The 16,941-nt window shown below is 47.8% G+C and overlaps 2 protein-coding genes across 13 annotated transcripts in view; one reads left to right on the top strand and one right to left on the bottom strand.

Moving 5' to 3' along the window:
• Fmnl3 (formin like 3) overlaps positions 1-16,941 on the bottom strand; it is a 55,533-nt gene that overhangs the window by 4,778 nt on the left and 33,814 nt on the right. For 5 of the 7 annotated variants that reach the window (XM_005324923.5, XM_005324924.5, XM_040280671.2 and 2 more), the window contains 16 exons: positions 16,837-16,920; positions 14,463-14,543; positions 14,112-14,188; positions 11,010-11,093; positions 7,579-7,731; positions 6,269-6,377; positions 6,018-6,094; positions 5,402-5,495; positions 4,348-4,422; positions 4,134-4,244; positions 3,706-3,855; positions 3,221-3,322; positions 1,468-1,747; positions 967-1,035; positions 753-877; positions 357-559 (listed from right to left, as the gene is read on the bottom strand). In XM_005324923.5, coding sequence (XP_005324980.2) covers positions 357-559; positions 753-877; positions 967-1,035; positions 1,468-1,747; positions 3,221-3,322; positions 3,706-3,855; positions 4,134-4,244; positions 4,348-4,422; positions 5,402-5,495; positions 6,018-6,094; positions 6,269-6,377; positions 7,579-7,731; positions 11,010-11,093; positions 14,112-14,188; positions 14,463-14,543; positions 16,837-16,920 — 1,874 coding nt within the window. The remainder of the gene's footprint in view (positions 1-356; positions 560-752; positions 878-966; positions 1,036-1,467; positions 1,748-3,220; positions 3,323-3,705; positions 3,856-4,133; positions 4,245-4,347; positions 4,423-5,401; positions 5,496-6,017; positions 6,095-6,268; positions 6,378-7,578; positions 7,732-11,009; positions 11,094-14,111; positions 14,189-14,462; positions 14,544-16,836; positions 16,921-16,941) is intronic. The other 2 variants (XM_005324925.3, XM_040280675.2) reach the window with 1 other exon arrangement.
• The window catches only part of Prpf40b (pre-mRNA processing factor 40B), a 51,735-nt gene that overhangs the window by 25,942 nt on the left and 8,852 nt on the right, over positions 1-16,941 (top strand). For 2 of the 6 annotated variants that reach the window (XM_021726138.3, XM_040280678.2), the window contains one exon: positions 551-2,296. The exons of 2 other annotated variants lie outside the window; for them this stretch is intronic. In XM_021726138.3, coding sequence (XP_021581813.1) covers positions 551-643 — 93 coding nt within the window. In that variant the 3' untranslated portion in view covers positions 644-2,296. Of the gene's footprint in view, positions 1-550; positions 2,297-11,965; positions 14,816-16,941 lie in introns of those variants that run through there. 2 more of the 6 variants (XM_078014735.1, XM_078014734.1) reach the window with 2 other exon arrangements.

The raw sequence follows: 16,941 nt of genomic DNA, 5'->3' as shown, positions 1-16,941 counted from the left end.
TGGACTAAAGTGTGCACTTCCTTTAGATGTCAGTTGAGGTATCACCTCTTCTGGGAAGCCCTCTCTGATCACAAAGTTCAGTCATGTTGCTCTTTCTGCCCTCTAGGTGGTGTCACTTGGTGTTACTTCCCACTAGACTAGGAGCTCCCTGAGTGAAGGTCTAGGTTCATCTCCAGCACCTCACATGGCTTCTGGCACATAGCATGGATGCAATAAGTTCTAGCCAGGACAGTGGATGATGGAGGGGTGGAGGAACTCTGTCAGGAACCCTGGAATTTAGGAAAAACCAGGTTCCTGGGTGGAGAGCTGGGTTGCCAACTGGTTGGGGACCAGAGCCAGGTCAGTGGGAGCCTCACGTGTGAATAGCCCTGCAAATCTCCTCAGCTGAGCGGCCAGCCTTGCGCAGGGTGATGGCCAGGTTCTTGGCACGGTTGGCTTCCAACAGGGTCACCTTGCTGGCAGCTTTTTGTGCTGTCTTATTCTTGGAGCAGATGAGGTCAAGGGCAGGGCCCTGAGCTTTCGTCTTAAACAATTCTTCAAACTTGTCCAGATCCAGGTCCTGGCAAGAGTAGATGAGAAGGGAAAATACTGCAGCCTCATACTACGCAACGATCTGCTGGCAGTACACTCAGCACGAGCCTAGCTCTGGCTCATGAAGCTGACCCTGGTCCCACTCTGCCTGAAGACAGAAGTCCAGGAGGTCTGGCAACCTGGTCTTCAGCCCCACCCTTCTGGGCCCCAGACCCTGTCACCTCCAAGATCTTCTCATCATCCAGTTCACTGAAGACAGTGCCACTGATCTGATTGGGTTTCAATGCTGTCCAGTTGAAGACCGGCAACCGGAACTTGGTCTTGATAGGTTTCTTAATGCGAATGGCTAGTTTGGAAGGAGTATCATTGAGGATGGAGCCAAGGACACATTCCCCTGATTCCACCAGCCCTGTCCAAGGTCCTAGAGGCACTCACCTGACAGGCCCACTGTCAATACCACAGAGGGAGCAGCTCCAGGGAGAGGTGGGGCTGGGGGACACTTGCCTAGGGGAAAAAGAAATGGCACAGTGACCCAGGGGTCATGAGACTTCCTGGGCTGCCCTCTCCTCTGCCCACCTGTCCTGTCCTTACAGACTTTTAGGAGAGGAGGCTATGTGAGTTCAGCTCAAGTCACTTCCAGGAGTCCTGTCAGAGGCGGTTCAATCTAGTCTCTGCCTCAGTTTCTCCAGTCTCTCCTTGGCTGCTTTGAAGCAGCATTTTGATGATTCTTGAAACAGGCCCACCCTTGTACCAGTAACCCAAGCTTCCTTAGATGGTAGCTCCCCATCAACCCTTTCTCTCTCTCTCACTTTGACTTGATAGCCTTCCATCCTTCAAATGATGCCATTTCCTGGCTGCTAAAGAAGACACTGCTGACTAGGGTTTTGGCCCCACAAAGTGGCTGCCCCGCTGGGCCTAGAGATCTTATTTACTTACCTGGTAAAGGGGGAGGAGGCGGGGGCAAGGGAGGAGCCGGTGGTGGGGGCAAAGGAAGGGCCTCCTCGGCAGGTGGGGCTGGAGCTAGCAGGTCCAGATCTGAGGGTGGTATGCCCTCGCTCAGCTCTGCAGGGCCTGCTCTGGTCAGGGCCTCAACACCCATGGGCTCCAAGCCACGAGCACTTGGCTCCATGTGGCATCGGCGCTGGAAGGCTTCTTCCTTCTCCTTAATGAGCCTCCGCAGGGTATGCACCTGGTGGCTTGTGTTCTCATATGTCTCCTATTGGGCAGAGAGTGTCATTGAGGGAAGGATGGGCTAAAGGCACAGCAGTCATTACTCCTGGGAGTAAGAAAGATTTCCTTCCCAAAGGATAGTCAAATAAGGGTCTCGTGAGGTGCTTACAGTGGCAGAATTCTAGATGGGAGAGTAAGGGAAGCTGGAGTGCAGCAGAGCAAAGGAGGTGAGCACCATGAAATGTCATTCTCTCTGTTCCGGACTGTTCTCACAGCACCAATCCTTCAGGACCCAGGATAAAGGATGCTACTGTGAAATTCTCCTTAGCTACTACCAGTCTGATATAGCTGCTTTCTCCATAGCCCTTGGGGTCTCTCTTTTTTTTTTTTTAGAAGTTGATAGACCTTTATTTTATTCATTTATTTATATGTCGTGCTGAAATTCGAACCCAGTGCCTCACACATGCTAGGTAAACGCTCTGCCACTGAATCACAACCCCCAGCCCCCTTGGGTCTCTTTATTGCCTTTTTTTTTTTAATTTTCAAATTTTTTTTTTAGTTGTACATGGACAAAATTCCATTATTTATTTATTTATTTGTTTGTTTGATTATTTATTTATTTATTTATGCGTGCTGAGGATTGAACCCAGTGCCTTACACACACAGGCTAGTGCTTTACCACTGAGCCACAACCTCAGCCCTTCTTTATTGCTTTTATTTAAATTTGGCCCTGTGTAATTGCTTAGTTGGAAGCCTCATGGACAGGCTTTGTCTTAGCCATCTCTGAACCCTCCATATTCCTAATTTGGTACTTAACAGAGGCTCAGCTCATGATCATATTCCTTGGGAAGAAAAAGGTTGGGGCAGGATGACAACATCATTATTATTATTTTGATACCAGGATTGAATCTAACCACTGAGCACATTCCCAGCCCTATTTTTATTTTTTTTTGAGACAGGGTCTTGCTAAGTTACTTAGGGCCTCTCGAAATTGTTGAGGCTAGCTTTGAATTTGCGATCCTCTTGCCTCAGCCTCCTGAGCTGCTGGGATTACAGGTGTGCACCACCACATCCAGTGGGGCATAACTGTATAACTAACAAAAAAGTTGGGGAAGGATAAAGCAGAGAATGAAATATAAGAAGCCTCTGCATTCCTAATTTAGGATACTTTGTGGATGGCCTAAAAAACAGCTACTCCAACCCTGATCTGTAAGCAGGGTTGAGAAGCACGTGGAGGAAAAAGCAGCAAGATGGGTTGGGAGGAGACTGGAAGGGACCCCAGGGGTACCTGCAGGTGCACAGTCTGCCTCTACCCTTTCCAGTATGTCTTGTGTCTTGCCCACTTTGGTTTCAGCTTCCCTCCCAAACTAAAAAATAGAGTGAAATCATCAGAACACCACCATATGTGTAACTCAAGGGTAAATCAAGATCTTTTCTTGACATAACTCAGAAGAGCAAGGTCCCAAAGCACTGGAGCCCAGGGGTGGCCATGGCTTTCCTTCCCCAGATTTTTTGGTACCTTGATGCTCTCCAGCTCTTTTTCTCGCTGAAGCAGCTGCTTCTCTAGCTCTGCCACCCGCATCATGTTCTCATTCTCCAGGTCCAGAAGCTTCTCTGTGAGCTGTAGGTTGGGAAGGGCAGGTTCGGGGCTGGCCCTAAAGCCTAGGCACTCTGTATGAACTAATGCCCAGTCAAGACCAGGGCCCAACATTCCCACCACATAGGTCCCCAAACGTAGCTTGGTTAGGTGGCTTCTTTACATCACCTCCCGAGGGCCCAAGGTCTGACCCCACATGAAACAGAAACACATAACAAGGCAAATGGCAACAGTCTGAATGCATGTGACTCATACCATAGCATATTCTAGAGAGCCTCAGTGGATTCTAAAGTCTTCCTGAGGCTCAATCTGGAGGCAAGTGGGTAAACACAGGATTTTGAAACTCAGTCATCACCATCCTCCCTGACACTCAACAAAGGTTATGGCAGACAAAGGAGGCCACCTACGTGAGACACATGCTCTTCTAGTTCTTCCACCTTCTCCAGGGCTACATTCTTGGTCTCAGCATCTTCCAACAAACCCCCTACATCAAACACATTGTCGAGGTATGCCTGAATCTGCACCTGCAACTTCTCACTTTCCGTATGCCTTGACTTCTGGGGAGAAATCAGAAATAGTAGTTGGGGAACCACCTAAAAACTCTTGGGTCTTTGTCACCCTCTCACAGGCTATAATGCAGGGATTTCCTGCTACTTGCTGTGTCAGTATCTGGCCCTCATAGAGCTGCCTGGTTAGAGAGACCTCTGTAGGATGTCCTAAAACCCAGACCAGAGAAAACAGGCAAGTTCCAAAGGTATCAAGGACTAAGTTTTTATAAAAGAAACACTGATGTTTCTAAGCTGGATCTTTATACCAAAGCACCTGGCCAGCTCACCTGAAGGAACTCCTCCAGTCCCAGCTTTGTAAACTCATACTGTAGGTGGACCCGGAAGTTCATATCCTCCACTGAGTGTACCACAATGTTGATGAACTGCATGCAGGCCACCTAGTGAAGAATAAAAATATCAAAATACAATGTCACCATGGTCCCTTTCCCTAAGGAGCACATGGCCCTGCTTGGCATGCACCTGCCCTGGGCTGTTCCTCACCATGAAGTCAATGTTGCTGTCCTCATTACGGAAATACTCCATCAGCTTCTCAAAGCGGTGCAGCTCCTTGCACACCTGGATGAGCAAACTTTCTCAGGGAAAAGATCTGCCCCATGCAGAAACTAAGCCCCTGAGCTGAGGCTACCAGAAACATCATGGCAAAGGCATTGGTTCAGACCAAGTTTAACCACAGCTAATCTAGGAAATGAGCCATTCTGGATACTGTAGAAGAAAACCTGGGACCTGGAATCTGGCCCTGGGTCTCTGGTCTCTCACCAACTCACTAAGGGAAACCAGTAAAGCCTGTGCCCTTAGGCTGGACTTTAAGTGCCTCTGGGGCTATGCCAACAAGAAACACAGAAGTCTGATGCTGCCAAGTTACTGACAGAAGGAGAAAGGGAATCAGGACATGGCTGAAGCAAGAGGCCGAGGTCCCAGGGGAATGCAAAGGAGGAGCCAGTGTGCAGGAAAGTCCTCTGCCGGTGGGGGTCCAGAGGCTCCTGTGAGTCCCTGGGCTTCGAGGAGGAAGAGCTATTTCCTGACTTAAACAATGGATGTTAGGGAAGAGGTCCAGAGAGGAGGAAGGGGTGGGACCACAGCTATGGCTGAATGTCGAGGAATCCTACGTTCAAGCAGATTGGGGTTTCAGAACCAGGCCCAGAGGCTTAGGACATTCCACATAGAAGCTCTCTCCCCTCACTAACAGTAGACAACTATCTGAGAGACATCCCTTTCCTCCCCTAATAAACATACCTGCTTTGGTTCACTACAGCAGAATTGCCTGGCAGTTCTCATAAACTACAGATACCCAGTCTCCAGTGGTCTGGAGTGGGGCATAGGGAGCTAGCTGTGTTAACAAGGTGAATTGATAAAGCCAGGTTAGGACCATTACACTATAGCCCACTGTTCCTAATCTGTGCTGTTCCTAATCTGGGGAGCAGGCTGCTTAGTCAAACACTCAAGCATTAAAATCACTAGAAATCCCAGGAAATGGTACTTTAAATAAATACCAGGTTCCCCACCTTCTCCACACAGATGCAAGCAGGAGACTGACCTCTTTGAAATTGTCAAAGGCAGCCAGGATGATTTCGTGACCTCCTCGCACCAAACACACAGCTGCTAAGAGCTCCAAGACCAAGGCTTTGGTCCTAAGGAGTGAAGAAGGAAGATTAATTCTCTTATCTCCCCATCCTGACCACCACACAACTTATGCTCTTGACTAGGGGAGTCCTTCTGGAGGACTGAGACAGCCTTGGCAGCAAAAGAGGTGATGGGTTTTGGAAGGAGATGGGTAAGCTGAGTGTGGTTGTGTATGCCTATAATCCCAACAACTCAGGAAGCTGAAACAGGAGGATTGCAAGTTCAAGTCCAGCCTCAGCAACTTAGTGAGACCCTGTCTCAAAAATAAAAAGAACTGTGAATGTGATTCAGTGGTTAAATACCCCAAGTTCAATCCTCAGTATCAAAAAAAAAAAAAAAAAGAAGAAGAAGATGGGTAAGGAAGGTTTGTTCCCAGGATCACAGCTGTGCAGACCAGCTGTGCAGCCAGGACACTTCCCCAACAGAGGAGAGAGGCCCAAATCAAGGTTCCGACATAGGCAGACTGGTCAGGGACAAGTAGAGGCCAGACCTCTAGAGCCCTGAGAAGAGTGGGGAAGGCAAGAACCTACCTTGGATTCTTGTTGTTGAGGCTAAGTGCAATCTCATTGACAGCATGGGGATGGGACATGACCAAGTTGAAGCCATACTGCAAAGGAAAAAGATGGAAAGGACCTTGATGGGGAAGGGAGAACCCAGCAGATCTCCTTGGCCATAGGCCACTAGCAAACCTGTCTTTCATAAGCTGGTGCCCTGTTAGCTCTCCTGGTTCACCAGATGAGGCAGAAGAGGTAGAGCACCCATGGCTAGTGCTGCCCCTTACCTGATAATTCATGATGGCTCTGAGACAAAGGATACAGACGTGGACGTCATCTTTTTGGCTTACCAGGCGGGAGTTCTTCAAGGCCCTGCGGCCAGGCAGAGTGCTGTACCTGGGGAAAAGGCCAGGCTGTCAGGTGGGGTTTAAGGCTGCTGATGAAAGGTCAAAGAGTGCTCACCATCACCCAAACACCAGGCTGCTCCTTAGCAGCAGAAATAGGAGGACTTGGTACCATCAGTCACGAGAAGGGTGCAGAAGGCAGATTGTCAGCTTGTGTTCACCTCCCAGAACAGAACTTTGTCAGCAACTTCCCAACATCCCAGTTCCATAATCAGTGTTCATATCATGCTAATCCCAGAGATCCTCAAAAATATACTCAGAAGTTGTGTAGGCCTTCCTACTCCTTGAGTTGAATCCAAAGAGATCCTTCCCCCGCCCCCAAATTTCAGTTGCTGTCTGTTCTTCACATTTAGTGGGGCAGGAGCATCTTGGTTCTTATTCCACTTCTATGACCCCAAAAGGCAGAACAGAACCCCAAAGGCTTTAGAAAGGCCAGGGGGCTATTTCTGCCTCTGCATCACCCCTCCACTGCCTCAATAATGTTTTGTTAAAAAAAAAAAAAAAAGAGGAAGCAGGAATGGAATTTGCTTCTGCATTTATTAGAATGATTAGCATTGTTTGATGGACAAAAAATTCAAAATAGGAGAGTAGGAGAGAAGAATGACCACAAGACAGAGGCCAAGGAAAAGGCTACAGGGCCCAAAGGACAACCTCCTGGGATAGGAGTTCTGAGAAGTCATCCAGTACATCTGTCTGCCTTCAGGCAGAATGGCTCTTAGGACATCATAGACAAAGGAACATGTAGCAGCCTTTGAGAGATAAGGCCTGAAGGAAGAAGGGAAGGTGAGAGGCAGGGAGGTGAATGGGAGCTGGTCTCCTCTCCCAGCAGCTGATGGGCAGAATGAGAGCTAGAGGAAAATACATGAGTACAAGAGCTAGATCAGCCACCGAAGCCCAGGCCCTGCCCAAGAGGCTGGGGAGGAATAGCCAAGAGAGTGAGGAATGAAGAAGGGGAAGAGCTGGAACCCCAGGTGGGTGGCACAGCTAAGGACCATGTACTTACCCAGGACAGACCGCTGGGCAGAGTCAAGGAGACAGAGAGGACAGACCAGAGACAGACTGGCAGGCAGAGGGCAAGAGAGCTGAGCCTGGAAGCAAGAGTGAAGGGAGGAGCATGAGCACTCACCGCGGTTACTGAGACCTGGACTGGGGCTGGGGTGGGAGGCAGGCGGGAAGAGCGAGCGCACACATACCGGAGCACAGACTGGCGCGCAGAGCGAGCGAGGCTGTTGGTGAAGGGGGCCGACAGGGCGCTGGGCGGTTGCAGGTCTTCGATTGACCTGCTCCAGGACCGGAGTTTGTCAAATGCACCATCATCACCACTCTCCAGACCCTCAAAGTCAAACCTGGAGCATGAAAGGACATACATGCGCACACACAGGCACATACACGGAGAAATTCTGTGCCAAGCCCCCCAGTGAGCCTGTCCCCGACTCTTCAGGCAAGGGTAGCAAGAAGAGAAAGCGAAATTGGGAAGCAGAGACCCAATCCTGGTCCTGGTCATGAGAGCCACCAACACAGGACAGGGCAGAATAGGCACAGGCAGCTCCAGAAGAGGGATCTGAGGAGATGGGATGCTGAGAGACCAGTCCCTCTGTTCCCCACTGGCCAGGCAACTCCAGGAGGAATGGTATCCCCATGGCCCAAGGACTGTGGGGGCTGCTATCTTTTTGCACTCCCAGCCTTAGATGGGACATCTCAAAGCAGCTATGGCTCCACATGGAGAATCTCACTCCAGAAGGAGGGTAGGGAATGTGCCAACTGTGGTCTTGCTAGTTGGTCAATGGCAATACCCAATTTATTCTGCATTGAGTAGCTCTGAATGGATAGGAAAGGAGGTCCCACCAAACCCAGAATGGCACAGTCTTTTCTGCTTAAAAGGAACACCACTACCCTAACCTAGCTCTGGCTGGCTTCTCCTCTCTCCATACCAAGGTGCTGGTAATGAAACCCACCCAGGGCCTTAAGTGCTAGGCAAGCACTCCACTGCTGAGCTACATCCCAGCCCCCACACTATATTGTTTTTTTTTTAAATTTTTTTATTTTGTTCTAATTAGTTATACATGACAGTAGAATGCATTTTGACACACTGTACACAAATGGAGCACAACTACCTCTGGCTGAACTTGGTGCCTACACTAGTTTTAATGACCAGGTTTTCTAAGGTTGGCTACTTGAGGCTTCTAGGTTTCTCTGATATAGAGGCTTCTTGAGCTTTAGCTTCCTGGGGGAAGAAATATGCAGGTTGAGATTATGGTCTAAGGATCTACAGTCTAGCCTCTACAGCAGCTGGGACAGTTTGTCACTTCCTACTTCTGGGATCACATGTCTCCCAACATCACCAGTTTGTGAGTGTAGCCAGGGCAAACAGGACAGCTGAACTCAATGACCCACAGGGTCTTCGTTCACACATGCTCATCCAGGTACATGCTTTGAGAAGCAGTCCTACACATTCTTACTTCCCTCTTCCCCTGTAGGTCATGAAGGATTAAGGAACATCTCTTACAGGCTCTTCCCCCACAGAGCATTCCATTCCACACACACACACAGCCCCAGGTCAAAGGTACAGAGGCTGGGGCTTTGTAGAACAAATGATATCTATAGATGCCCAAATGTCCCAAATGAGGTCGAGTGAGAATCAAGAGTCCTGAATCAGGAAGTAATTAATGGGGGGCCATTATCTATAGATGCCCAAATGTCCCAAATGAGGTAGAGTGAGAATCAGAGTCCTGAATCAGGAAGTAATTAATGGGGGGCCATTCAGTAGACCTCAGAGGAACCTCCTTGATAGAGAGAGAGCTTAATGGTTTACAGTAAATGCCTTACTCAGATTCTATCTGGCCTCATCCCTTCCCAAAATACATTCTCTCACTTCCCTGAGTCTTTTTAAGAATCAAAGGTATTTCCATGGACACTTAATACAGTACTAAGTTTTCAGTGTGCTCTTGGTTTAAAGCAGCTGGGATTTGTTTGCTTTCCAAATAAGCTAGGCTTATTTGGAAAAATGATCTACATCTTTTTACTATAAAGGTTCTGAATTTTAAAAATTCACTTTAGCAAATATTTTTCATTTCTTTCTATAAAAAGAACATTTAGAAGCCAGGCACAGTGGCACATGCCTATAATCCCAGAGACTTGGGAGGCTGAGGCGGGAAGATTACAAATTCAAGGCCAGTCTCAGCAACTGAGTGAGGCCCTAAGCAACTTAGTGAGACACTATGTCTCCAGAAAAAACAACAACCACAAAAAAAATACGTGTGGGTGGGAGTCCTTGGGATGTGGCTCCTAAGTGGTGCTTCTGGGTTTAATTGCCAGTACCCAAAAAAAAAAAAAAAAAAAAAAAAGGGCTGGGGTCGTAGCTCAGTGGTGGAGCACTTGCCACACATGCGTGAGGCGTTGGGTTCGATCCTCAGCACCACATAAAAATAAATAAATAAAGGTATTGTGTTCATCTACAACTAAAAAATATCAAAAAAATAAAAAACACATTTAAAGAGATAGAAGGATCATGAGGTATGGTTTCAGCAGGGATGGAGATGAGGAGTGGACTATTTTTGGTGACATGGAGACCAAACCCAGGTGAGGCACCTTAGTTTGTATCCCTAAGATCATGACACTGAAGACCTGCTGGACAAAAGAGAATGGCTAGGGGAACAGAGACAGTAGAAAAGTAAAAGTCTAGGTAGGGGTCACCATAGCCCATGACATGGGACTTTCAGTGCTAGGTAAACTGCAGAAAGTCATTAGCAAACCAGGATGATCATTCTCTATGGGGCTGACTTGTCTAGGGTATAACTCTGAATGTGCTGGCCATCTCATTTATTATCAGTATCACTCCTCTTTCCATATTCAGATAATTATGGTAAGGCATACTGATGTGAATAACATTTAATAACAAAGCTGCTACTACAATGTAGAACTAATATGTTCCAAATACTACTAAGTGTTTTACACATATTACCATCTAATCCTTACAACTCTGAAACATGGATGTCTTTCATAGAAGAGGACAAACGTGCTTGAAGTTACACAGATAGTACATGACACAACTGAGGGCCAAACCTGGCTTCGTATGATTTGAAAGCCCTCATTCTTTGCACTATACCACACTGTTTCCTGTGGCCACATCCAAGTCCCCAGGCTGCCTTAAAAAGGTTACCAAATGCTTCATCCATCTGTCCAGATCAAAAGTAATGCTCACTGCTCCTGGGTTCAATAATGACCTGAAGTAACCCATTCACAACTGGGCCTAGAGTGGCTTTATGAAGACTTAATTCTGCAGAGATGGATGGATCTTCCCAGAGTATCTCTTCCACAAGCCAGGACATTTCCTGGATTGCCTACAACCTGGCTTTGGATCCTTTGGGTTGATTCCAAATTCCCTTTCCATATCACTACAGTCCCCAAAACATATTTACTCCAGCCAATAGGCCAATCTTCCCTGTTCCCAAGACATGCCCTTGGTTTGCCTGTCCGCTTCCATACCACTTCTGGGCTACTTCCTCCTGTCCTGGGAGTCCCATTTCCATCTTCTCTGTTGGAATCTCACCCTTCTTCTTCTCAATAGAACAGGACTGTGTCTTCCCCAATGGGTCCCCACCCTTAGCCTTGGAGTGGTACTTACATGACAGAACACTGGGCAAAGGACAGGTAATCCACCAGCACATCCAGGCCTTTGTTTTCATCATTCAGAAACTCCCGGACCCACCTGCAAATACAGGAAACAGAGTAAAAGGCATCTGCTAAAGTGAGTAGAGGATGATTGGCCTCTGACTCAACAACACCCCCTCCTCAGTTCTCCCAGAACCTAGCACCAGGCTGGGAAAATTCTGAAGACCAAAACCCTTGACAAACCCATTTGTGGTCATGTTACCAGCCTGGAACCCTGACTCAATAATCCTCTGTATCTTTTAGGCTTAACATAAGGCTAGGCACACTGTCCTTGCTCAGTATTTGTTGGAAGAATTGGGGAGGCATCCAGAGCAGCTACCACAAGCCCATGTGTAGAGCTGTGTTTGACAGAGCCAGAAAGTCCCCAGCTTGGCTGATGTCTCAGTCAAGACACAGGCAGGAAGGGCCAGTAAGTACCCTGGAACAGAGTCTCACTGGGCCAAATGGCTCTGAGTTCAAGGATAGCAATTTTGGGAAGCAGTAAGCAAAGGGATAGGGGTTTGTGTGTTTAGACAGTGAGCCTGGTGTAACTAGAAATGCCTGAGGAAATGATCAGGAACTGGAGGTACTCCAGAATACCATGACTACTTGGAGCCTGACTGAAAAAGTGGACCCCTCAGCCAGGGAGGCAAGCAGGTACACAACAGGGCACCTAAAGGACAATGTCCTATGGCATTTTTGCCCTTCTGCCTTTGCTCCTTTGGGGCTGAGATATCTCTGGGAAGAAAGTTAAGAGTGATTCTGAATGTGACTGTTATAAGATAGGTTCATTCTACTGCAAAGACATAAAACCCTCAGATGAAACCTTGCTCTCCTAAGTGCTCTATTCTCTTGGAATGTCTAGGGGATCTATATAAGCCAGTTGCACCCAACTTCCCCACCCCCTGAAGGTCTGTTTTTTCCCCACAGCTGGAACACCAGCTTGGCCTGCCACACCCCAAGGTCTGGAGAGAGGCTGGGGCTAGAACACCAGTGCTGGCTGAGATTTGGCAGCAGTCTCTGGCTGAAGCTGACTGACACCGGAGCTGCCTGAAGTTAGCTTCCTCTCTGGGGGCCTACAGGCCTCCCATTTCCTGTCTGTCTGCTCTCCAGCTCCCCACCCCCTTCTCATTTCCTGTCTGAGTCTACACTGCTATTTTAGGGATCTTGACACTTTGAGAAGAGGTTAAAGGGCAGTTAGGCAAGGCAAAGAAACCAATACAAACCAGAGAGGAAGGAGGAGGTGATGGGGCTCTGGAATCCCACTTCAGAGCTGTCCCCAACTCCAAAGACTGAGTTCCCATCTGCAGGACTGCATACATGCTTCTGCAAGCCCCAACCAGATCAGGCTGAGGCCAAAGCAGAACTCTCCCTTCCTTACCTTGCCTGGCCCCCTCTTACCTTGTAGCCCCCACAGGCCAGCCTGACAAACTTCCTGCCAGGAAGGATCCTGGCTCTCCTACATAACTACCTAGAGAAGCCTCAGGTCAGATTCAGGGCTCCTAAAATGTAAGCACTAAGCTATTCTCTGGGAACCAAGGACCAGGTTTAGATCTCTAACTTGTATGCTAACTGCCAAGTGGCCTAGGGCCTAGGAACCAGGCTGCTCTGGCCCTAGTCCTTGGCCAGATGCCAGAGGGCAGGCACCAGGTAAAGGAGGAAGACAGAGGAGACTGTCATACATTGTTCTCTGGCCTTCTTCCAAAAGGAGTAGAACCCTATCTTTTCCCTGACTGTTCAACAGGATTTAAGGAAAACAACAGAGCCCACAAGGGAGAGAAGGCCTATTCAAGTAATGTAGGTGGCTGGTGGTACATTGCCCATGTCACTCTCATCCTCATATACAGGTTAACTAAAGAGCCCAGCTAGTGCTCCTTTTGTGATAGAATTCACCATAGGTGAAGGCTTGGCCACACCTTTTTGCAGTGGCTTGGCTTTGCATGTCAGGCTCACAGATGAGGTATGGAAGCCATATTTTGGCCCCCACAGCACAGTTTCCAAGGCCAGGAACCATCCCTTTCCTGTTCTCTCCTGTGCCGCTTCCTTTTGAGTATACTGCTGCAGCTAGCTACAAACAGGTGTCCCCTCCTGCTGAAGAGCCCCAGGCAGGCTTGGCCTCATGGTGGACAAGCAGGCTGCTGCTATGACAGGAGAGGAAAGGCCGATGATGTTATTTGGCTCTTTCCACCCCATTCTCGGGAAGCTCAGGGACCTGGGGCTGGCACATGCCTAGCTATCCCATCCTACCCTAAGCTCCACTTCTCACTCACCATTCATGCAAGACCCCTCTATCAGGAGAGAACCCCTGCTTCCAGTTCTATATAAGGTGTCCCTAACTATCCTCTCTGCATGTACACACACATTTTCTGCTTTTTGCTGCATATACCCTTGCTGGTGACAGTTTCATAAAACTGAGGCATTTCCCTCTTTTACTGTACCTCCCTGAATTAGCCCTCTGCTTGTTCAGCAGTTCTGGTTACCTGACTCAGAGGCTGCAAAGAAAGACTCACACAGATCCTGAGGGCCCCCTCAATGGGTTGGCAACACAGGTTCTGTGAATACAGGAAACATTCAACTCCTGGCTGCACTACTGTACATCTTCTTTCCTGGTGCTTTAAGGAAGCTTCCTCTCCTCACGAACTAAGACTGTTTTCAACCAACTAAGCAAATAACCTTCTGGGTGCTAAAAAGTGCAAAGAGTTGCTGAATAAGAACTAGGTCTTACATCCACTGGAGTATGTTTCCCCCACCCTCAGACTTCTCTGGGCCCTCCTTGGCCCAGCACCAGGCCACAGGCAGACTCCATTCTCAGCTGTTGTGGGAATATCTTCCACTCAAAGCCACAGACTGAGGACCCAGGAGAGGCCCCATGCTTGCCAGAAGCATCCAATCAGCTGCTGGCAGAGCTGAAGGGAAGAAAAGCCAGAAAGGCACAGTGTAATGCTCTGGGGAGCAAAGAACCATTCAAGAGGCTACTTTGTCCTTTGGCAGGAAAATAAATAAGCAAATCATTCCCAGTGTGGTAGGCAACACCTGGGACCAGGTGGAAAGGCCGGGATGGCCAAATCTGACTTACCCAATGTGGTTGGTACGAAGTGAAATCTCTAGTTCCCTTAGTACTTTGGTCGACTCTTGCACTCTCCTCCTGAACTTCTGTAAACATGGAATCTTCTGTCACTAAAGTCCCCCCATCCAACTTACAGTAAAAGAAAAAGGACAGAAAAGGAAATGGAGGGGATACAAGGGTCCAATTATAGACCTCCCCTCCAGTACTGGGCAGCTAGTCCAGGCCCCTAACCTCAGAGCCCAGAAATCCACCTCCCATTGCTCAGAAGATGTCCTAACCCCCATGGCAAAGGGTTTGAGTCCAAATCCCACAGAGCTATGAAGGGCAACAAGACAGGGCCCCACTGTCTAAATACTTCACCTTCCGAGTTACACTGGGGTCCAAGAAGCTCTGGAGTTTCTGGATATAAGTATGGGGAGGATTTTTCACCTGGAATCGTTCCTATAAGAAAAATGTACATATGTGTAATTATGTGCATGCACAGAATCACAGGATAAAACAAGATAACTAAGGAAGGAGAGCGCCTACAATGCTCAACCTCGGGAGACTCAGTCTCCCAGTTGGCACCTGTCCTTAGCATTGCCTATATCATGGTTGGGGTTCTTTGCCTTATCACACCTGTTGCAATCTTCTTTAGTCTGTTACTTGCTAAAAAGATGTGGGGTTTCAGAACTGGGAATAATACACAAAATAAAGATACAGCTGAGAAGTGCTGTTCTCTGCCTGGCCAACTCACGGGTGACATTAGGTAGGCCAAGGGGAGAAGAGCTTGGCCTTGCAAAACTCGGCTTTCACAACTCCAAACTCTGCAGTTGGGACTGGATTGGTTTTGCAACAGTTCGGGGCTACAAATGCACTTTTTACTACTTGCCCAGGCCCCGGGCCCCAGTGATCCAAAACAACCTCAAATGCTGAAGGTTGTTCCTCAGCAAGATCACTTCTCAATCCCCTCTACACAGGGCACAGAACTATGCCCTCCCTACTTTGACTCAACCAGCTCATTTGACCCAATAGGAAATTCAGAAAACAATTTAGCATTCTGGTTTGTAAAGGAACTCCCCAACTGAGATAAATGAACTTGGGGTAGAAGGCCAGAAGGGGTCCAGGTGAATGATGTAATGTTAGAAAAGCATTCTTGAAAACAAATGAAACGGGGAAAAAAAGGAAAGAAAAATCTGAGAAAGCTGAAATAATCACATGATCTTGAGCATGCATGTGTGTGTGTGTGTGTGTGTGTGTGTGTGTGTGTGTGTGTGCACGCCTGTAATCCCAGAGATCCAGGAGGCTGAAGCAGGAGGATTTCAAGGTCAAGGCCAGCCTCAGCAACTTAGTAAGACCCTTAGCAACTTAATGAGACCCTGTCTTAAAATAAAAAGGACTGGGGATGGGGACTAGGGTTGTGGCTCAGTGGCAGAATGCCTGCCTAGTGTGTGTGAGGTGCTGGGTTCAATCCTCAGCACCACATATGAATAAATAAAAAATAAAGGTATTGTGTCTACCTACAATTTTAAAAATACTTTTAAAAAAAAGGACTAGGGATGAAGCTCAGTGGTAAAGCACCCCAGTAGCTCCCACAAAAAAAGAAAAAGATTGAGAGATCAGCAATTAGAGAATCTCAGTATTAAGAGCTGTTGTGCTCCCAAACCCAAGCAGGTGCTAACCAACTCTTCTTAAATGCAGAAAGCAAGGAAACCAGACTCATTGAAGGAGGAAGAGGAGGAGCTTGAACTGGGGCATCTGTATCATAATTCTAGCTCAGGTCAAGCAGCATGACTTGAGAGGCAGTGGAAGAGAATAGGTAGCAAAGACTTGACAACTGCTTGCTCTAGCCCAGTCCTGCCTCCACCACTTCCTAGCATTAGGCAGGTTATAAACCCTTGGATTCTTTATCTATAAAATGCAACTAGTGCCTTCCTTAACATGTTTTTGTGAGAATGCAATGAGACCGTTTAATATGTGTAGAGAATGTGATAACACAATCAGCATTCAAAAAACATTAGTAATTATGATTTTGTTCAGAACTTGAAAAGAAATAATAAATTTGTTGGTGAGAAAACTCCATGGCAAGGTGCCAGGTAAACACACTGCCCACACTCTGTGCCAGTTACTTTGATATAAACCAAGAGATAAAGAAGTCAGCTCTCTCAGCCTTGCAGTTAGGCTGAGTTCAAAGACTTGGGACCTTAAATATGTTCAGGGTAAAGAGTCAAGTGGTAGATGTTAGAAAACCTTGGTTCTGAGCAAAACAATGATCTCTCTTTTCTTCCAGCTCTAAACACTATTCATATAGAGACAGCTGCAGTCCTCGACTATTTTCAGATTTGGGAACAGAACACTCGAGGACTGAGGTGCCTCATTCCTAGAGGTCTGTATATACTGAGATACTCCCTGCTATTTGTAAAGTCTGGAGCAGAGGGAGATAAAGCGTCTTCTGGGATACCCTACCAGGCAGAACCCTGACCCTTGGGAAAGGCAGAAACAGGCTCTGCTGGTAAAACTAACAACCTGCTCCATAGCTAGCCCTACATACTTTGACACCTCTGTCCATTGGGAGAAATTAGGAGAGCCCTGTGTGGGAGACTGGCCTATCAGCTGTGTCTCCTTAAAACAGAAAATCAGCATAGACTAAGGCCAAGCCCTGGTCAGTCCTGCAGATGATGCCTTTGACCTTGCTACCTATCGCCTTGTCCAGCCCTGTGCAACTCCCCACCTCCCTGCTGTTCCCAACCTGTACCTGGTCACAGATCAGATCCCATTTCTTCTCATTGTCATACTGCCGCAGGAGCCGGGCCTTGTCAGGAGGCAGGTTCATGGAGCTCTGAGGAGAAAAGCTGAGTCA

Source organism: Ictidomys tridecemlineatus, chromosome 6, assembly GCF_052094955.1.
Source record: "Ictidomys tridecemlineatus isolate mIctTri1 chromosome 6, mIctTri1.hap1, whole genome shotgun sequence".
Classification (NCBI taxonomy): domain Eukaryota; kingdom Metazoa; phylum Chordata; class Mammalia; order Rodentia; family Sciuridae; genus Ictidomys; species Ictidomys tridecemlineatus.
The sequence above is the reverse complement of the archived record's forward strand: the minus strand, read 5'-3'. Positions and strand labels throughout refer to the sequence as shown.